The following is a 22,004-nucleotide window of genomic DNA, read 5'->3' on the forward strand; positions in this document are numbered from 1 at the left end:
TTTGACTGTGGCTCAGCTCAAGGCTCAAACCTGTGAAATTGCAGCACCTCAGACTGGGAGGCAGGAGAGCCAGAAAGGAGGCTAAAGCGCATAGCTGCTACCCATGGGTGCTAGCATGACTGGCGTGCTTGGTTAGCTAAAAACCCACGGGTGCTAGCATGGCCAGCGTGCTTGGCAAGCTAAAACCCACGGGTGCTAGCATGGCCAGCGTGCTTGGCAAGCTAAAACCCATGGGTGCTAGCATGGCTACTTAAACACCATGGGTCCTTAGCTGGTACATTTTGGCTAGCATGACTCAATGTTAAAAGGTTGGGGTCAGGGTTAGCACAGCTACTTGTGCCCTCTGACTACTGTTACATGTGTGTGGATGTGTGTGTGATGGAGATAATGGATACTGTGTGTGTGTGTGTTTGTACACAAACATGTCTGTCTATCTATGCGTTTGTTTGGTGTGCCAGAGAGAAAGTGAAATCTGCGTTCCGTTTTATCTCAGTATCCGTTTCATCTGTAGCTATATACTGTGACCTGTACATGCTAATCGGGTCTTCTGGAGCTATACTGTGACCTGTACATGCTAATCGGGTCTTCTGTAGCTATATACTGTGACCTGTACATGCTAATCGGGTCTTCTGTAGCTATATACTGTGACCAGTACATGCTAACCGGGTCTTAACATATGTAGCTATATAGTGTCCTGTACACACTAATCGTGCTATATACATGCTAATCCTGTGGCTATATACTGTGACCTGTACATGCTAATCCTGTAGCTAAATACTGTGACCTGTACATGCTAACCCTGTAGCTATATACTGACCTGTACATGCTAATCAGGTCTTAACATCTGCATATCAGGTCATGTGGGTTCAGATTTCAGAGATATATATTTGTCACATACACAGTTATAGGAGTTTACAACTACTAGTGGAATGTAAGCCTGGTGCTCCATGACTGCAAATTGGAAAATAATATAAATTCAACAGAAAGGAATTGTAGTTAACTACAATAGTAGTTGATAATGATTACATTAAATATTAAAATATAGGTGTTGACTTACCTGTAACTAACGTAGGTGATGGAACAGCTGGTGTGGTTGAATTAGTAGCTGTAGAAGATGTCATTGATGATGTTGTGGTTGTTGTTGTACTACTTGTTGTGTGAGGCACTGTTGTTGAGACTGTTGTCTGGGGAGAAATGAATGATGTAAGCCCTGGTGTTGCCAAGGGATCTGTTGATGTTGTAAGCCCTGATATTGCCATGGGCTCTGTTGATGTTGTTAGCCCTGATGTTGCCAGGGAAGCTGTGGATGTTGTAACCTGTGTTGTTTTGACTGTTGTCTGGGGATCTGTAAATGTTGTAAGTTCTGTTGTTGTATCAGGAGCTGTGGATGTTATAAGATCTCTTGTTGTGGATGCTGTCTTGGGCTCTGTGGATGATGTAGATTTTGTCGTGACTGTTGTTGTATCAGGAACTGTTGATGTTGTATGTTCTGTTGTGACAGTTGTTGTCTTAGGAGCTATTGATGTTGTGAGTTCTGTGGTTGTCTTGGAAGCTGTTGATGTTGTAAGTTCTGTTGTTGTGACCATTGTCTGAAGGGGAGCTGTTGATGTTGTCTGAAGAGTTGTGGATATTAGTTGTTCTGTTATTGTCTGGGGAGCTGTTGATGTTTTGAGTACGGTTGCCGTATCAGGAGTTGTGGATGTTGTGAGTTCTGTGGTTGTCAGGGGAGTTGTGGGTGTTGTGAGTTCTGTTGTCGTATCAGGAGCTGTGGATGTTGTGAGTTGTGTTGTTGTCAGGGAAGTTGTTGATGTTGTGAGTTGTGTTGTCGTATCAGGAGCTGTTGATGTGAGTTGTGTTGTATCAGGAACTGTTGTTGATGTTGTGAGTTCTGTTGTTGTATCATGAGCTGTGGATGTTGAGAGTTGTGTTGTCATATCAGGAGCTGTTGATGTTGTGAGTTGTGTTGTTGTATCAGGAGCTGTTGATGTTGTGGGTTCTGTTGTTGTATCAGGAGCTGTTGATGTTGTGAGTTGTGTTGTCTTATCAGGAGCTGTTGATGTTGAGAGTTCTGTTGTCGTATCAGGAGCTGTGGATGTTGTGAGTTCTGTTGTTGTATCAGGAGCTGTAGATGTTGTGAGTTGTGTTGTTGTATCATGAACTGTTGATGTTGAGAGTTCTGTTGTCATATCAGGAGCTGTGGATATTGTGAGTTCTGTTGTTGTCAGGGTAGCTGTTGATGTTGTGAATTCTGCTGTTGTCAGGGGAGCTGTTGATGTTGTGAATTGTGTTGTCGTATCAGGAGCTGTTATTGTTGTGAGTTGTGTTGTTGTCTGAAGAGTAGTTCTGTTGGGTTCTGTTGTTGTCAGGGGAGTTGTGGATGTTGTGAGCTGTGTTGTTGTCAGGGGAGTTGTTGATGTTGTGAGTTGTGTTGTTGTCAGGGGAGTTGTTGATGTTGTGACTTCTGTTGTTGTCAGGGGAGCTGTGGATGTTGTGAGTTGTGTTGTCGTATCAGGAGTTGTTGATGTTGTGAGTTTTGTTGTCGTATCAGGAGCTGTTGATGTTGTGAGTTCTGTTGTTGTCAGGGGAGCTGTGGATGTTGTGAGTTGTGTTGTTGTATCATGAACTGTTGATGTTGTGAGTTCTGTTGTTGTATCAGGAGCTGTAGATGTTGAGAGTTGCGTTGTCGTATCAGGAGTTGTTGATGTTTTGAGTTGTGTTGTTGTCAGGAGAGTTGTTGATGTGAGTTGTGTTGTTGTATCAGGAGCTGTTGATGTTGTGAGTTGTGTTGTTGTCAGGGGAGTTGTGGGTGTTGTGAGTTGTGTTGTCGTATCAGGAGCTGTTGATGTTGTGGGTTCTGTTGTTGTATCAGGAGCTGTGGATGTTGTGAGTTGTGTTGTTGTATCAGGAGCTGTTGATGTTGTGAGTTGTGTTGTTGTCAGGGGAGTTGAGGGTGTTGTGATTTGTGTTGTCAGGGGAGTTGTTGATGTTGTGAGTTGTGTTGTCGTATCAGGAGCTGTTGATGTTGTGAGTTGTGTTGTCGTATCAGGAGCTGTTGATGTTGTGAGTTGTGTTGTTGTCAGGGGAGTTGTGGTTGTTGTAACCTGTGTTGTTTTGACTATTGTCTGGGGATCTGTAAATGTTGTAAGTTCTGTTGTTGTATCAGGAGCTGTGGATGTTATAAGATCTCTTGTTGTGGATGCTGTCTTGGGTTCTGTGGATGATGTAGATTTTGTCGTGACTGTTGTTGTATCAGGAACTGTTGATGGTGTATGTTCTGTTGTGACAGTTGTTGTCTTAGGAGCTATTGATGTTGTGAGTTCTGTGGTTGTCTTGGAAGCTGTTGATGTTGTAAGTTCTGTTGTTGTGACCATTGTCTGAAGGGGAGCTGTTGATGTTGTCTGAAGAGTTGTGGATATTGGTTGTTCTGTTATTGTCTGGGGAGCTGTTGATGTTTTGAGTATGGTTGCCGTATCAGGAGTTGTGGATGTTGTGAGTTCTGTGGTTGTCAGGGGAGTTGTGGGTGTTGTGAGTTGTGTTGTTGTATCAGGAACTGTTGATGTTGTGAGTTCTGCTGTCGTATCAGGAGCCGTTGATGTTGTGAGTTCTGTTGTCGTATCAGGAGCTGTTGATGTTGTGAGTACTGGTGTTGTCAGGGGAGTTGTGGGTGTTGTGAGTTCTGTTGTCAGGGGAGTTGTGGATGTTGTGAGTTCTGTTGTTGTCAGGGAAGCTGTTGATGTTGTGAGTTCTGTTGTTGTCAGGGGAGCTGTGGATGTTGTGAGTTGTGTTGTATCAGGAGCTGTTGATGTTGTGAGTTGTGTTGTTGTATCAGGAACTGTTGATGTTGTGAGTTCTGTTGTTGTATCAGGAGCTGTAGATGTTGAGAGTTGCGTTGTCGTATCAGGAGTTGTTGATGTTTTGAGTTGTGTTGTTGTCAGGAGAGTTGTTGATGTGAGTTCTGTTGTTGTATCAGGAGCTGTTGATGTTGTGGGTTCTGTTGTTGTATCAGGAGCTGTGGATGTTGTGAGTTGTGTTGTTGTATCAGGAGCTGTTGATGTTGTGAGTTGTGTTGTTGTCAGGGGAGTTGAGGGTGTTGTGATTTGTGTTGTCAGGGGAGTTGTTGATGTTGTCTGAAAAGTTGTGGATATTGGTTGTTCTGTTATTGTCTGGGGAGCTGTTGATGTTTTGAGTACGGTTGCCGTATCAGGAGTTGTGGATTTTGTGAGTTCTGTGGTTGTCAGGGGAGTTGTGGGTGTTGTGAGTTGTGTTGTTGTATCAGGAGCTATTGATGTTGTGAGTTCTGCTGTCGTATCAGGAGCCGTTGATGTTGTGAGTTCTGTTGTCGTATCAGGAGCTGTTGATGTTGAGAGTTCTGTTGTTGTATCAGGAGTTGTGGATGTTGTGAGTTCTGTTGTCAGGGGAGTTGTGGGTGTTGTGAGTTCTGTTGTCAGGGGAGTTGTGGATGTTGTGAGTTCTGTTGTTGTCAGGGAAGCTGTTGATGTTGTGAGTTCTGTTGTTGTCAGGGGAGCTGTTGATGTTGTGAGGTCTGTTGTCATATCAGGAACTGTTAATGTTGTGCGTTCTGTTGTTGTATCATGAGCTGTTGATGTTGTGAGTTGTGTTGTCGTATCAGGAGCTGTTGATGTTGAGAGTTCTGTTGTTGTATCAGGAGTTGTGGATGTTGTGAGTTCTGTTGTCAGGGGAGTTGTTGATGTTGTGGGTTGTGTTGTTGTCAGGGTAGTTGTTGATGTTGAGAGCTCTGTTGTTGTATCAGGAGCTGTTGATGTTGTGAGTTGTGTTGTTGTCAGGGTAGTTGTTGATGTTGTGAGTTGTGTTGTTGTATCAGGAGCTGTTGATGTTGAGTGTTCTGTTGTTGTATCAGGAGCTGTTGATGTTGTGAGTTGTGTTGTTGTCAGGGGAGTTGTTGATGTTGTGGGTTCTGTTGTCGTATCAGGAGCTGTTGATGTTGTGAGTTCTGTTGTTGTCAGGGGAGTTGTTGATGTGGGTTGTGTTGTTTTATCAGGAGCTGTTGATGTTGTGAGTTGTGTTGTCGTTTTAGGAGCTGTTGATGTTGAAAGTTCTGTTGTCGTATCAGGAGAAGTTGTGAGTTGTGTTGTCGTATCAGGAGCTGTTGATGTTGTTAGTTCTGTTGTTGTCAGGGTAGTTGTGGGTATTGTGAGTTGTGTTGTTGTATCAGTTGTTGATGTTGTGAGTTGTGTTGGTGTCAGGGGAGTTGTTGATGTTGTGAGTTCTGTTGTTGTATCAGGAGCTGTTGATGTTGTGAGATCTGTTGTTGTCAGGGGAGTTGTTGAAGTTGTGAGTTCTGTTGATGTATCAGGAGCTGTTGATGTTGTGAGTTGTGTTGTCGTATCAGGAACTGTTGATGTTGTGAGTTCTGTTGATGTATCAGGAGCTGTTGATGTTGAAAGTTCTGTTGTCGTATCAGGAGCTGTTGATGTTGTGAGTTCTGTTGTCATATCAGGAACTGTTGATGTTGTGAGTTCTGTTGTTGTCAAGGGAGTTGTTGATGTTGTGGGTTCTGTTGTCGTATCAGGAGCTGTTGATGTTGTGAGTTGTGTTGTCGTATCAGGAACTGTTGATGTTGTGAGTTCTGTTGTTGTCAGGGGAGTTGTTGATGTTGTGGGTTGTGTTGTTGTATCAGGAGCTGTTGATGTTGTGAGTTCTGTTGTCGTATCAGGAGCTGTTGATGTTGTGAGTTCTGTTGTCGTATCAGGAGCTGTTGATGTTGTGGGTTCTGTTGTCGTATCAGGAGCTGTTGATGTTGTGAGTTCTGTTGTTGTATCAGGAGCTGTAGATGTTGAGAGTTGCGTTGTCGTATCAGGAGTTGTTGATGTTTTGAGTTGTGTTGTTGTATTAGGAGCTGTGGATGTTGTGAGTTGTGTTGTTGTATCAGGAGCTGTTGATGTTGTGAGTTGTGTTGTTGTCAGGGGAGTTGAGGGTGTTGTGATTTGTGTTGTCAGGGGAGTTGTTGATGTTGTCTGAAAAGTTGTGGATATTGGTTGTTCTGTTATTGTCTGGGGAGCTGTTGATGTTTTGAGTACGGTTGCCGTATCAGGAGTTGTGGATTTTGTGAGTTCTGTGGTTGTCAGGGGAGTTGTGGGTGTTGTGAGTTGTGTTGTTGCATCAGGAGCTATTGATGTTGTGAGTTCTGCTGTCGTATCAGGAGCCGTTGATGTTGTGAGTTCTGTTGTCGTATCAAGAGCTGTTGATGTTGTGAGTACTGGTGTTGTCAGGGGAGTTGTGGGTGTTGTGAGTTCTGTTGTCAGGGGAGTTGTGGATGTTTTGAGTTCTGTTGTTGTCAGGGAAGCTGTTGATGTTGTGAGTTCTGTTGTTGTCAGGGGAGCTGTTGATGTTTTGAGGTCTGTTGTCGTATCAGGAACTGTTGATGTTGTGCGTTCTGTTGTTGTATCATGAGCTGTTGATGTTGTGAGTTTTGTTGTCGTATCAGGAGCTGTTGATGTTGAGAGTTCTGTTGTTGTATCAGGAGTTGTGGATGTTGTGAGTTCTGTTGTCAGGGGAGTTGTTGATGTTGTGGGTTGTGTTGTTGTCAGGGTAGTTGTTGATGTTGAGAGCTCTGTTGTTGGATCAGGAGCTGTTGATGTTGTGAGTTGTGTTGTTGTCAGGGTAGTTGTTGATGTTGTGGGTTCTGTTGTCGTATCAGGAGCTGTTGATGTTGTGAGTTCTGTTGTTGTCAGGGGAGTTGTTGATGTGGGTTGTGTTGTTTTATCAGGAGCTGTTGATGTTGTGAGTTGTGTTGTCGTATCAGGAGCTGTTGATGTTGAAAGTTCTGTTGTCGTATCAGGAGATGTTGTGAGTTGTGTTGTCGTATCAGGAGCTGTTGATGTTGTTAGTTCTGTTGTTGTCAGGGGAGTTGTGGGTATTGTGAGTTGTGTTGTTGTATCAGTTGTTGATGTTGTGAGTTGTGTTGGTGTCAGGGGAGTTGTTGATGTTGTGAGTTCTGTTGTTGTATCAGGAGCTGTTGATGTTGTGAGTTCTGTTGTTGTCAGGGGAGTTGTTGAAGTTGTGAGTTCTGTTGATGTATCAGGAGCTGTTGATGTTGTGAGTTGTGTTGTCGTATCAGGAACTGTTGATGTTGTGAGTTCTGTTGATGTATCAGGAGCTGTTGATGTTGAAAGTTCTGTTGTCGTATCAGGAGCTGTTGATGTTGTGAGTTCTGTTGTCATATCAGGAACTGTTGATGTTGTGAGTTCTGTTGTTGTCAGGGGAGTTGTTGATGTTGTGGGTTCTGTTGTCGTATCAGGAGCTGTTGATGTTGTGAGTTGTGTTGTCGTATCAGGAACTGTTGATGTTGTGAGTTCTGTTGTTGTCAGGGGAGTTGTTGATGTTGTGGGTTGTGTTGTTGTATCAGGAGCTGTTGATGTTGTGAGTTCTGTTGTCGTATCAGGAGCTGTTGATGTTGTGAGTTCTGTTGTCGTATCAGGAGCTGTTGATGTTGTGAGTTGTGTTGTCGTATCAGGAGCTTTTGATGTTGAGAGTTCTGTTGTCGTATCAGGAACTGTGGATGTTGTGAGTTGTGTTGTTGTATCAAGAGCTGTTGATGTTGTGAGTTGTGTTGTTGTCAGGGGAGTTGTTGATGTGAGTTCTGTTGTTGTATCAGGAGTTGTGGATGTTGTGAGTTCTGTTGTTGTCAGGGGAGTTGATGATGTTGTGAGTTCTGTTGTTGTCAGGGGAGCTGTTGATGTTGTTATTTCTGTTGTTGCGACTGTTGTTGTGACTGTAACAATTAACAATGTCAATGACAAACATGAGACAGAAGATGGCGATAACTATCATATTGAAAATGATGGCGTTAACGATGATGTTAGTATTTTCCTACTTCCAAAACAGTTGAAGATGCTGTCAGCGTCAGCCCCGTTGGAAGAGAAGCGCACAAACTCAGGTTGGTTGTCAGTAATTGTTGAGAGGATCCAGCTCTGGTAGCGGGATACCCTGGTGTAGACCCCCGGACTGCGCCCACAGCCACTCCCAGAGGTGAGCACACCTGCCTGGACCCACGCTGAGCCCTGCCTGCTGACCAGCGGACCGCCAGGGTCTCTCTGTCAATCAGACACAGTCAGTCAATCAAACAGCCAGTCTCTCTGTCAATCAGAAACAGTCAGTCAATTAAACAGCCAGTCTCTCTGTCAATCAGAAACAGTCAGTCAATCAAAAAAGCCAGAACCTCTCTGCTTAGGTAGATAAGTCTGGTTGTCTCTATACATTACTAGACAAGTGTTCTACCAGACATGGCAGGTGTTACCTGACAGGTGTGTGCATTACCTGAGAGTTGTGTGTTATCTGACAGGCGTTGCTTTACAAGTGTGTGTTACATGACAACCATACCTGACAGGTGTGTATATTACCTTACAGGTGTGTGTTACATGACGACCATACGTGACAGGTGTTTATGTTGCCTGACGTGTGTGTGTGTCAGGTGACAGGTGTGAATGTTACCTGACGGGTGTGTATGTTAATTGACAGTTGAGTGTTATTTGACAGGCGTTACCTGACAGGTGTGTTTCATTACAGACATACTGAACAGGTGTGAATGTTACCTGAAAAGTGTGTGTGTTACCTGACAATTGTGTATGTGACCTGACAGTGGTGTGTTATTCAACAGGCGTTATTTTACAGGTGTGTGTTACATGACAACAATACCTGACAGGAGTATGTGTTACCTGACAGTTGTGTGTTATTCAACAGGCGTTATTTTACAGGTGTGTGTTACATGACAACAATACCTGACAGGAGTATGTGTTACCTGACAGTTGTGTGTTATTTGACAAAAATTACCTTACAGGTGTGTATTATATGACAGGGATACCTTACAGGTGTGTGTGTGTGTGTGTGTGTGACATGACACCTGTGTACCTGGCAGGTGCCTCCGTCCTCACTAGAAGCACACATCATGTTGTCTGTGATGTTCAGGTCCTGCCTCAGGCAGTCGCACTGCCTGTTTCCAACCACAGGGGGCGCTGCATCCCGCAGGGCCCCGGGAGCAGGCAGAGGCACTGGGCACGCAGAGGAGCAGGACCAGGAGAAAAGACAAAATTACAATAGAATCACACTGCAGCACAGAGGACCAGGAGAAAAGACAATGCAAAATTACAATAGAATCACACTGCAGCTCCAGAGTTTAAATACCCACCTGTAGTATCATCTAAATACCCATCTACATGTAGTATCATCTAAATACCCATCTACCTGTAATCTAAATACCCATCTACCTGTAGTATCATCTAAATACCCATCTACATGTAGTATCATCTAAATACCCATCTACCTGTAGTATCATCTAAATACCCATCTACCTGTAGTATCATCTAAATACCCACCCAACCTGAGGTATCATCTAAATACCCATCTACATGTAGTATCATCTAAATACCCATCTACATGTAGAATCATCTAAATACCCATCTACCTGTAGTATCATCTAAATACCCATCTACCTGTAGTATCATCTAAATACCCATCTACATGTAGTATCATCTAAATACCCATCTACATGTAGTATAATCTATGTGTAAATACCCATCCTACCTGTAGTATCATCTAAATACCCATCTACATGTAGTATCATCTAAATACCCATCTACATGTAGTATCATCTAAATACCCATCTACATGTAGTATCATCTATGTGTAAATACCCATCCTACCTGTAGTATCATCTAAATACCCATCTACATGTAGTATCATCTAAATACCCATCTACCACCCATCTACCTGTAGTATCATCTAAATACCCATCTACATGTAGTATCATCTATGTGTAAATAACCATCATACCTGTAGTATCATCTAAATACCCATCTACATGTAGTATCATCTAAATACCCATCTACATGTAGTATCATCTAAATACCCATCTACATGTAGTATCATCTATGTGTAAATACCCATTCTACCTGTAGTATCATCTAAATACCCATCTACATGTAGTATCATCTAAATACCCATCTACATGTAGTATCATCTAAATACCCATCTACATGTAGTATCATCTATGTGTAAATACCCATCCTACCTGTAGTATCATCTAAATACCCATCTACATGTAGTATCATCTAAATACCCATCTACCTGTAGTATCGTCTAAATACCCATCTACCTGTAGTATCATCTAAATACCCATCTACATTTAGTATCATCTATGTGTAAATACCCGTCCTACCTGTAGTATCATCTAAATACCCATCTACCTGTAGTATCATCTAAATACCCATCTACATGTAGTATCATCTAAATACCCATCTACATGTAGTATCATCTAAATACCCATCTACATGTAGTGTCATCTCTAAATACCCATCTACATGTAGTATCATCTATGTGTTAATACCCATCCTACCTGTAGTATCATCTAAATACCCATCTACCTGTAGTATCATCTAAATACCCATCTACCTGTAGAATCATCTAAATACCCATCTACATGTAGTATCATCTAAATACCCATCTACCCGTAGTATCATCTAAATACCCATCTACATGTAGTATCATCTATGTGTAAATACCCATCCTAACTGTAGTATCATCTAAATACCCATCTACCTGTAGTATCATCTAAATACCCATCTACATGTAGTATCATCTATGTGTAAATACCCATCTACATGTAGTATCATCTAAATACCCATCTACATGATCATCTAAATACCCATCTACCTGTAGTATCATCTAAATACCCATCTACATGTAGTATCATCTATGTGTAAATACCCATCCTACCTGTAGTATCATCTAAATACCCATCTACATGTAGTATCATCTATGTGTAAATACCCATCCTACCTGTTGCATCATCTAAATAACAACCCATCCCACCTGTATCATCATTATCTTAATACCCATCCAACCTGTAGTATCATCATCTAAATAACCTTCCAACCTGTAGTATCTAAATACCGATCCAACCTGTAGTATCATCTAAATTCCGATCCAACCTGTAGTATCATCTAAATACCGATCCAACCTGTATCATCATCTAAATACCTATCCCAGCTGTAAATACCCATCCCACCTGTATCATCATCTAAATACCTATCCCACCTGTATCATCATTTAAATACCCATCCCAGCTGTAAATACCCATATGTAACTGTGTTGACCGTGCGGCTCAGCCCTGCACTCGCCGGGAGTCAAACCCGCAAACAGCAGCACCTCGTATCAGGAGTCGAGTGTGCTAACCCAAGCTGCTAGCGCTCTCACTACCTCGTATCAGAAGTCGAGTGTGCTAACCCAAGCTGCTAGCGCTCTCATTACCTCGTATCAGGAGTCGAGTGTGCTAACCCAAGCTGCTAGCGCTCTCACTACCTCGTATCAGGAGTCGAGTGTGCTAACCCAAGCTGCTAGCGCTCTCACTAGCAGCACCTCGTATCAGGAGTCGAGTGTGCTAACCCAAGCTGCTGGCACTCTCACTATCTCGTATCAGGAGTCGAGTGTGCTAACCCAAGCTGCTAGCGCTCTCACTAGCAGCACCTCGTATCAGGAGTCGAGTGTGCTAACCCAAGCTGCTAGCGCTCTCACTACCTCGTATCAGGAGTCGAGTGTGCTAACCCAAGCTGCTAGCGCTCTCATTACCTCGTATCAGGAGTCGGGTGTGCTAACCCAAGCTGCTAGAGCTCTCACTAGCAGCACCTCGTATCAGGAGTCGAGTGTGCTAACCCAGGCTGCAGGAGTCGAGTGTGCTAACCCAAGCTGCTAGCGCTCTCACTACCTCGTATCAGGAGTCGAGTGTGCTAACCCAAGCTGCTAGCGCTCTCACTACCTCGTATCAGGAGTCAAGTGTGCTAACCCAAGCTGCTGGCACTCTCACTACCTCGTATCAGGAGTCGAGTGTGCTAACCCAAGCTGCTAGCGCTCTCACTACCTCGTATCAGGAGTCGAGTGTGCTAACCCAAGCTGCTAGCGCTCTCACTAGCAGCACTTCGTATCAGGAGTCGAGTGTGCTAACCCAAGCTGCTAGCGCTCTCACTACCTCGTATCAGGAGTCGAGTGTGCTAACCCAAGCTGCTGGCGCTCTTACTACCTCGTATCAGGAGTCGAGTGTGCTAACCCAAGCTGCTAGTGCTCTCACTAGCAGCACCTCGTATCAGGAGTCGAGTGTGCTAACCCAAGTTGCTGGCGCTCTCACTACCTCGTATCAGGAGTCGAGTGTGCTAACCTAAGCTGCTAGTGCTCTCACTACCTCGTATCAGGAGTCGAGTGTGCTAGCGCTCTCACTACCTCGTATCAGGAGTCGAGTGTGCTAACCCAAGCTGCTAGCGCTCTCACTACCTCGTATCAGGAGTCGAGTGTGCTAAACCAAGCTGCTAGCACTCTCACTAGCAGGACTCTTAAGGTGTCTGGAGGGAGGTTTTTAGAAATAGTCGTTTTCTGTGATAAAAACGGGGTTTTCGTGTAAATGAGAGGCCAAACCGCAGGGGAAATATCTGCGTCTTCCCTTCGTGTAAACGGGACCTAGTTTCTCAGTCTTGATGTCTCACCTCCTTGTCCATTGTCTCCCCAGCCAGAGGCCCAACTTTGGGTGCCATTTTGGAAAGCGCTCTCATTGGAAGCTAGACACACAGGACTGATGAAGTTGTTGAAGTCGAGTGGGGCAGCCAGAAGTAACAGGGCAATGTCGTTTTCTCTTGTCCTCTCCTTATAGTCTGGATGCTTCATGACCATAAACACACTCCTCAGTTGTTCGTTGGGATTGCTGCCTTGCTGGTTCTGACGACCGAGGTACGCTGTTACACCAGTGTAGACCGTCCTGAAAACAAGAGACATTCAAGTCCTGGAAACACTCACATTAAGTGGTATCATAACCATTGTTGACGGTGTGGAAGTCGACATAATCTACAAGCCAAAAATGAAGATTGCTCTACGCACACTGTTGACGTTTACTTGATTTTATTCAGAGCGAACAACGCGTTTCTCACCTGAGGACGCTGTATGCGAAACACGTTGTTCGCTTAGAATAAAATCGAGTAAACGTCAATAGTGTGCAGTAGACCAATCTTATTTTTTGCTATTTAAGTATGTTCCTGCAATCTACCTGCACCTAACCAGGCTGTGCGTGGATCTTGGTTTCATTTGGAATATTCTGCAAGCACTCACATTAAGTGGTATCATAATCATTGTTGACTGTGTGGAAGTCGACATATTCTACAAGCCATTCAGATACACAAAAGCAGACCACCTCTCAAGGGTAATAAGGGTTAAGTCATTCTAAAACCATACCAAACAGAGGCAGAATAGAGTACCGAAGTGTGACGTTCTGTTTCCATGACGGCAGTGTCACTGGATCTAAACAACCTTTCGAAGTGGCTTCATAGCATTGAATGTAGACATGTGGGATCGTTTCTAGCTAAGTAATTGTTTTAAATGTAGGCTATAGCCATTTAAACGTGTTTTACCTGCAATGCAGCAACTTAGCCACATAACATGGATTCCCTGGCAGGTGTAATAGAAAGAAACGAAATTCCAGTGAATATTTCACGTCTTATCAAAGTCTGGCAAGTGTTAAAAGAAGATGTTTTTGGCCTCAAAAATAAAGGCAAGACACGTCTGTGAGAAGGATTTTAACCGCATGCTATGAAGTTACATGCTGGTCCCTTTTATAGAGGAAACCCATGCCCATAAAACCCTCAAAACTTTCTAGTCACAAATGTGATCGTGTTGGCATGACAAGGCTACGTCATGGCTTCGGTACTCTACTGGATAGAATAGAATTGTTCATTAGCATTCCGTTACTTGTGCTCATTATTACATAATCCAACATTCTGATAACCTATTTGTGCTTGTTCTTCCAAAAGGGCTGTATCTCCATAAAGTGCCGTTCACACCAGGAACTATAACTATAACGATAAAAGTGTCCTCACTGACCAATGATAAAGAAAGTGTCTCTTTGTGTTGATGAATGTGATGGCTAAAATTTGATGGATCCTGATTGGCTTTTTATTTTTCTCAAAAACGCTCTGAAATCCTGTGATCTGTGATCCTGACAATATCGTTCTTCATGTCATTATAGTTATTGTTGCTTACGTCGTCATTCAAACTAGCTAGAACAATATGTTTTCATTAGTTATCATTAGTTTCATAGTTATCATTCTTGGTGTGAATGGCTCTTAAAAGCTGTATGTCCACTGGTGGCCTGTACCCGGGGAAGCAGTGGGCTGCAGTCATGATCCACTGTGGGTTGATGAGGGATCCTCCACAGAAGTGAGTTCCTGACCGGTGAAGACTAGCCTGCCAGGGCCAACTTCCTGCTGGGGCAACTCCACCTCCACCTACTCTGGTGTTCAGGGGGGCTCTACCACACACTGGGGGAGGGAAGAGAGAGAGGCTTATTCCATTGGACCTAATCATCCCCTTGCTGTAATTGGCTAATTTATTCCCTCACTCTCCACCATTCCAGCTGGTGAGCATTCTGGCACAAAATGGTTGCCGTGCTACACATTGATGATGGTTGTAGTGAAGTAAAGTGCTTTGAGTACCCAGAAAATAGCTATATTAAAGTAATGTGGTGTCGTTGGTTCTGGACAGGAGTGAAGGGATGTCACAAATTTCTCTGTGAAGTCACAGGTTTTAAAGTGATGTCACAGTTGTACCTGTGACATCACAGCTTTCCCTGTAGGGTACATACCCAGCGGCGTGGACGTTGTTTGTTGATTGGGTGTCGTTGTAGTGATGTCATCAAGCCCGGGACATGTGACGTTGCTGTCTGGGTCCATACCTATAGATGTGACGGGGAGGCAAATAAAATATATTCTACAAACATAAATAAATAAATGGATGAATAGATATACATATAGATAGATAGATAGATAGATAGATGGATAGATAAAGACACATGACCAACAACCTCCCCGGTCTAACCCTAAACCCTAACTACACCCACACACAAGGCCAACAACCTCCCCGGTCTAACCCTAAACCCTAACTACACCCACACAGTGTAAAATAAAGACACAGACTTGGGCTTGCAGGCGGTGGCAGAGGCTTTTGAGAGGTACCCTGATGCAAATCGCCCAGATGGTGAACTCTTACTCTTACCATTTACCCCTAGTTTATTACAAATACTTGCCAAGTGCCCCCATTTACCCCTAGTTTATTACAGATACTTGGATGATCTCTTTGGCCTGTGGCAGCATGGTGTGGCAGCCTTCAAGCAATTCTTGCACATCATAAGACAATCAAAGTGACTAGCAATCTTCAGCCCCAAATGATGGAATTTCTAGATACCGAGGTTTTGTTTGTAGATGGCGATTCTGAAGGGTCGAAGCGCTTGGCAAAGAGAGTCTTCTTTAAAAGTACAGACACTCATGCATTACTCCATAAGAGTTCCTATCATCCCAGGCACACATTTAAGGGAATTGTAAAGTCCCAAATTATCAGATTCAGACGCATTTGTACTTTTGAAAGTGACGTAGAGAAGGCCACTATGACCCTCTTCAGAGCTCTACGTGAGCGGGGTTATTCCCGACGGTTCCTAAGGGGTATTAAAGCCCAGGTGAGACATTCTTTCCCATTAGTCGTCAACCTCCTGAGAGCACTAGGCTCATTCCCCTGGTTCAGACCTTTCATAGAGAGGCAGTCAATTGGAACAAACACTTAAAGTCTCATTACGAACATGTACAATATCGAATCCCACAGCTCAAAGAATTTCGTCTTATATCTGCCTTCCGCAGAAATAAGAATTTACAGGATACGCTTATACGTACAAGGTGTACCACCTGTGGAATGCTTTACATTGGGGAAACAAAACACTCGGGTAGGGTGCGTTTGAAACAGCATTTGTACTGTATTCGAATCAACAAAGACAGACCTTTATACCGCCATTTCCAACAACACCCAATAGAACAATTGTGCCTCACAGGTGTTCAATCAGATGCGTCATGGGACAAAACACGGAGACTAAATTGTGAAAGAGTGTGGATGCTTAGATTAAATATCATCTCACCATGGGGTCTTAATGACAAATGGTAGTGGTCTTTTAGATTGTTTCTCCCTATAGACCAGGCTTCTTTTTTATTATTTACACCATTAAAGGAGAATTCCGGTGTGAAATTGACCTTAGCTGCACTGAAAGATGTTGCCGAGTACTTACATGTGTCCAATAGGCACCTTCGGTCACCCCCTAGTATTCCGAATTGCGCCGATTTTCGCCAAACTTGCATAAGGTTTTCAGCTAGCTGTGGGGGCATAGCGTAGAAAAGACATAACCCTAAACCCTAACTACATCCACACACAAGGCCAACAACCTCCCCAGTCTAACTCTAACTACACCCACACACAAGGCCACACAAGGCCAACAACCTCCCCGGTCTAACCCTAAACCCTAACTACACCCACACACAGGGCCAACAACCTCCCCGGTCTACTCTGTCTAACCCTAAACCCTAACTACATCCACACACAAGGCCAACAACCTCCCCGGTCTAACCCTAACCCTAACTACATCCACACACAGAGCCAACAACCTCCCTGGTCTCCATCCTCTCCTATCTAATTCTCCATTCCCTTCATGATGCAGACAATCACACAATCCACGCTGCCAGCGTCCATACCTGCAGAGACGAAATGGACGTATTCCGGGTTGACCATCATGTTGATCCAGGCCTTGTAGCGGGACACTTGTGTGTAGACCGCCGGCAGACTTGTCTGCGGAGGACAACCTCCGCCAAAACTCTCAATCCCAGTCTGCAGCCAAGAAATGCCCAGTTTGGTCACCAGTGGACTGCCAGAGTCTCCCTATAAACATTCACCAGAATTACAATATGAGATTCAGGCCATGTACATGTAGCCTGGTATTTAAAAAAAATGTATTTGTATTTGAAATTATTTCCATCCACACGAATGTGCAGAAACAGACGTTGAAGGCTATCAAGAATACGTCAGTCAAACAGATAGCAATATTGTAATTGGAGACGTGACAACATTTTAAACAAAAGGGATTTACGTCACATCACAATCCAAAAACTCTGTTTTCCCCTGTCCAAGCGCAAAAACACTGAAACAGAGCTTTCGAAAATCTCCACTTTTGTCTGGAGCGTGGGGGAGTGGCCAGTAGATCCAAGCGGGGCTGTAAGAATGTTTTGTTATTCTATTATTTTGGTTTAATGCAGTGGTTCTCAACCTTTTTTGAGCAAACACCCTTTTTTTTTTAAAACTACACCCCCGGGTAGGCTATAGGCCACTCACCCTCAAGCTATATTGCTTAAATAAAAAAACGAGCCCATTTCTGCGCTGTTTTGGTTTCTTTTGGAATTATAAGAAAATGTCCCTATGAGCCTATTTTATTATTAAGCAGATTTAGCCCACTGTTAGAAGCAATAGGACACTGGTTGGGTAAAAAAAAAAACACTACCACATCAGCATTGGTTGTAATGATTTATTTTTAAAAATCAATAGGAACATTAAATCTAGGCAACAAGACGTGTCATTTTATCATGAAAACTGAGCATAGATAAACAGTAAAATGTAGCTGGGACGGTAGAGGGGTTAGAAACCCATGAATGAAAATAGCCTATTTATTTCAGGTAGCCTATTTTTGCACCAAAAATATGTGAAAACCATGAAAGTTTAAAATGTAAAAAAAAAACTCTCACGTTCCCAGCGCCCCCCTAGGTTGTACGAACGCCCCCCAGGGGGCGGTACCGCCCCCGTTGAGAAACCCTAGTTTAATGTATGGTTCCTGTAGTATTAGCTATGTTCTAAGTTATAGTGTTTGGTCTATGTTTGTTCTGTTATTCTATTGTTATGGTTTTACTGTTCCTGTAGTATTAGCTATGTTCTAAGTTATAGCGTTTGGTCTATGTTTGTTCTGTTATTCTATTGTTATGGTTTTACTGTTCCTGTAGTATTAGCTATGTTCTAAGTTCTAGCGTTTGGGTCTATGTTTGTTATTTTGTTTATTATGTTCATGCTATGTTAGTGGTCATTAGTTCATTAACATGCTTGTTCTATGATTCAGGTATTGTGTTGGTCACAAATTCATTTAGAATCGCCTTTGACTGCTTCATAGTGGCTGGCTACAGGCATGCACAAACATGTCCTTAAAATAACCCTTAACATTTGTTTTCAAAACTGCAACTCACCGAGTGGTTCATGGTGTACATGTGCTTGAATATGGATGGGAACAGTGGAACTTAAACTTGTCTGCATGGCACTTCAACAGCCAGGTCATTGATATTCATGAGTAAAAAATAATTAGACACTTATGTGTAAAGTTTTTTTCCCCCCCTATTGTGTTTAGTAATTATCAATCACATTTCACATGTAAATAAAGCCGGATGAGATCTGATAACGGGATAGTTAAGTCATTTATTAAGTTGAACACTATCAGCTAGATAAAGGGGGGCAGTGAGACACAATGATTTTCGGAGTTGTAAAGGACCAGATTGTTACCAGAAGCACGGTGGAACTACCACTGTTTACATGTACCGACAAATTGTTGGAATTATTTGAAGCTTAAGAAAAACATCTTCAGAATCACAGGAACGAAGCCCCTCCCGGCAGGAGTCATTGGCCCAAAACCCAACATCTGGACTCACAGACTCTGCTGCACGTACTCACAAAATTCATAAAGGCTTACCTGTACCTTTACACACTGTCAGATGAAGCCCTACCTGGCAGGAGTCATAGTTTACCTTTACGCACTGTGAGATGAAGGCCTACCTGGCAGGAATCATAGTGTACCTTTACGCACTGTGAGATGAAGTCCTACCTGGCAAGAGTCATAGTGTACCTTTTAGCACTGTGAGATGAAGTCCTACCTGGCAAGAGTCATAGTGTACCTTTTAGCACTGTGAGATGAAGCCCTACTGTACCTGGCAGGAGTCATAGTTTACCTTTACGCACTGTGAGATGAAGTCCTACCTGGCAGGAGTCATAGTGTACCTTTACGCACTGTGAGATGAAGTCCTACCTGGCAGGAGTCACCGCGTCCATCGAGATGTCCAGCACACACCATGTTGTCTGTGACTGAGCTGACGCCACGCAAGCATCTACACTGTCGCCTTCCAATCACTGGAACATTCGTCTGCTGAAGGGCCTCTGAAGGATGCAATCAGGGAGAAAGCAGTTATAGCAACCAGTCAGAATCTAATCTTCAAACACAAAGATTTATTGTTTGACTTATTGATCATTTCATTGACCAACTAACTGATTTACTGCAGAAATTGCTCTGGGTGGTATTGTTTTAAGTGTAACACTTACCTATTGCTTTCTCATAAAATCTTTTGACTTAATTTAAGAAGAATTTGACTTATTTTAAGATGTCTCATCCTGAAAACGAGCACAGTGCGTTGAGCAAATTTGTCTTGATAAGGCTCCTTAAAATAAGTCAAAATCTTATTTCGGGAGAGCGCCAAGTAAATTGCTTAATGCTAAAAACAATACCAAATAGATTTTTTAGTATTTTTGCAGTTTTCATCAGATTTACAGATTGATTAATTGATTGATTAACTGGTGTGTCTGTGTGCGCGAATATGCCTCTTTTCAGACTAACCCAGGGGTGGGCAAACTGCGGCCCGGATCCGGCCCGCCAAGCACTTTCATCCGGCCCGCCGAGCATTTCATTTGGTTATCAGGCTGCTCGCTATTTTTTTCCTGCGATAGAGACGACGTTGGTTAGCTTTACTGCAAACTGCTTTTCACTCTTCTTAGAGAACGTTTACAATGTCAATGTCAAAACATCATGTTAAATAGAGATAGCATCATGTTAAACTAAGTTAACTCTTAGTTATCTCCTTTGCAGCAGATCTAACGTGAACATTATGCGATCCATTTAATTGGGAACGCGTCTCCACTCACGAGAGGGAGAGAGAGACGCAGGTTCCAGCTGGCTTGTCAATGTTGATAATTGATATCTCGTTCTTATAAGAAATCATGAAGGCAACAGTAGTTCCCACTACTGACCATTTAAAAACTTTGAGGCCCAGCCGTAGGTACAGCACTAGCCATAGCGGAGCAGGCAGAAGATCATTGAGAAATAAACGTGAATTAAAGCGACTGTCTTAAAGCGACAGTGCACAATTTATACATTAAACAGCATAAAATTAGCAGTATGTTTAAGCAATTCATATTTTAAAAGAAATACTTTTCATACAAAAATTATAGGCTATAAAAAATGTATTTTTTTATGTGTGTGTCGTGGGGGGGGGTTGTTGTGCGGCCCGCCGGCCAATTTTCAAAACCCAATGTGGCCCTTGAGCCAAAAAGTTTGCCCATCCCTGGACTAACCTCTAGGAGCAGTATAGTATATATACTCTTTTGATCCCGTGAGGGAAACTTGGTCTCTGCATTTATCCACATCCGTGAATTAGTGAAACACACTCAGCACACAGTGAACACACAGTGAGGTGAAGCACACACTAATCCCGGCGCAGTGAGCTGCCTGCATCAACAGCGGTGCTCGGGGAGCAGTGAGGGGTTAGGTGCCTTGCTCAAGGGCACTTCAGCCGTGCCTCCTGGTCGGGATTTGAACCAGCAACTAGGGATGGCAAAATGTAAAAAAAAAATCTTAACCGGCCACTGAGCCTCATTAACCGGTTAAATTCGGCCACCGAAAATTCTATAACTGCCATTTATGATACCTGTGTCCTGTTGCGCGTCTTTCTCTGCCCGTGAAACAAGTTATCCCCCCATTTTAGAATGGTTAGGCTCCCGTCACACAATATTAGTTCGTGCCCTTTGTATTATATATTTTCCCCAATCAGTGTCCACTACTTGTGGAGGAATAAGGGTTTTGTTTTGGGGAGAAAAATAATTGCTTTCCCTGCGCACCCACGCACAGGCACATTACGCACAACGTCGACCTTCCATGCAACACGGCACCGAGCTCGGGCTATAAAAAGCTCACGTTACAAAGTCACAAACAGAGAACGCTACATTTGGTGGTGTTACAGGAAAGTATATTAACCAACGTCTTCGTAAAAATTTTTACCGATTGCCAACAGCCTCTGTAGCGTGCTGCACAAAATCCTTTGCAATAAGTTCCTGTCGTCATGCCATTTAAGTACAGATGAATAATAAAACACAACAAGTAAGCATATGCTAAATTAGTCTTTCGTGTCTTCGTTTGCCATTACATTGTTACAATTATCATCATGCCATAGTCAACACGCAGCCACTAACAAGCAGTAAACGTATAATAATAAAAGTTTTTAGGCCTATATGTTCTAACTGTTTACATAATGGGTAACATGCTTCACATAAGCCTTATTTAGGTTAATAGTGGCGATTTTTTTTTAGCTGCGCAGACAGGACCTGTCATGTAAGGCGTACAAATAGTCACTATAGTAACCGGTATAAACTGTTTTGGGAATGGCTACGTGAGCTCTGCTGCGGCAGAGCCATGGCTCTGTGCTGTGGTTGCGCTTAATAAATTCCGCCGTGGGACGGCTCATGCTCACATTTATCATTTTTAGATATTGAGTGATCATATCGCCCCATACAATACAACACCAATAACACGTGTGTGCGCAGTGTAATAACAGACGCTGGCTGGCATTCGGGAGCTTTAAAAATAGTGTTTTTTTTTTGTGTTTTTTTTTTAACCGGCGGCAGAAAATTTTAACCGGTCAACGTTGATTCGGTCAACCACCGGTTAAACGGCTACCGGTTAACATCCCTACCAGCAACCCTCCAGTAGGCCACGGCTGCCCGTGTGTGTGTGTGTGTGCCTCTTAACCTTTAGGAGCGGCGTTTCCCCAGCCAGTGACCCAGCTGTCGGTACCGTTGTGCAGAACGCTCTCACTGTCAGCAAGACACACAGGACTGATGAACTCATTGAAGTCGAGTGGGGCAGTCAGAACCACCACAGCAATGTCGTTTTCCCTTGTGATGGCGTCATACTCTGGGTGCTGTGTGATAGTAAACAAGTTCCTCAGTTGTTCGTTGGGATTGCCGCCTTGCTGGTTCTGACGACCGAGGTACGCTGTTAAACCAGTGATGGAAGTGCTGGAAACAGGAGACATTCAAGAGTCCATTCA

The 22,004-nt window shown here is 43.3% G+C and overlaps 1 protein-coding gene across 3 annotated transcripts in view; it reads right to left on the reverse strand.

Moving 5' to 3' along the window:
* Positions 1–22,004, reverse strand: part of LOC143121372 (uncharacterized) — a 31,580-nt gene that overhangs the window by 3,462 nt on the left and 6,114 nt on the right. For 2 of the 3 annotated variants that reach the window (XM_076281740.1, XM_076281732.1), the window contains exons 4-12: positions 21,704–21,972; positions 18,938–19,065; positions 16,578–16,761; positions 14,654–14,743; positions 14,168–14,330; positions 12,510–12,778; positions 8,890–9,029; positions 7,856–8,075; positions 1,058–7,753 (exon numbers count right to left, since the gene is read on the reverse strand). In XM_076281740.1, the coding sequence (XP_076137855.1) occupies positions 1,058–7,753; positions 7,856–8,075; positions 8,890–9,029; positions 12,510–12,778; positions 14,168–14,330; positions 14,654–14,743; positions 16,578–16,761; positions 18,938–19,065; positions 21,704–21,972 (8,159 nt within the window). The remainder of the gene's footprint in view (positions 1–1,057; positions 7,754–7,855; positions 8,076–8,889; positions 9,030–12,509; positions 12,779–14,167; positions 14,331–14,653; positions 14,744–16,577; positions 16,762–18,937; positions 19,066–21,703; positions 21,973–22,004) is intronic. The other variant, XM_076281747.1, reaches the window with a different exon arrangement.

The sequence above is a fragment of the Alosa pseudoharengus genome, unplaced genomic scaffold, assembly GCF_046254945.1.
Source record: "Alosa pseudoharengus isolate Yale_2024_CS ecotype anadromous, Long Island Sound unplaced genomic scaffold, YU_APseudo_1.1 YU_APseudo_1.1_scf_1, whole genome shotgun sequence".
NCBI classification, from domain to species: Eukaryota; Metazoa; Chordata; class Actinopteri; order Clupeiformes; family Clupeidae; genus Alosa; species Alosa pseudoharengus.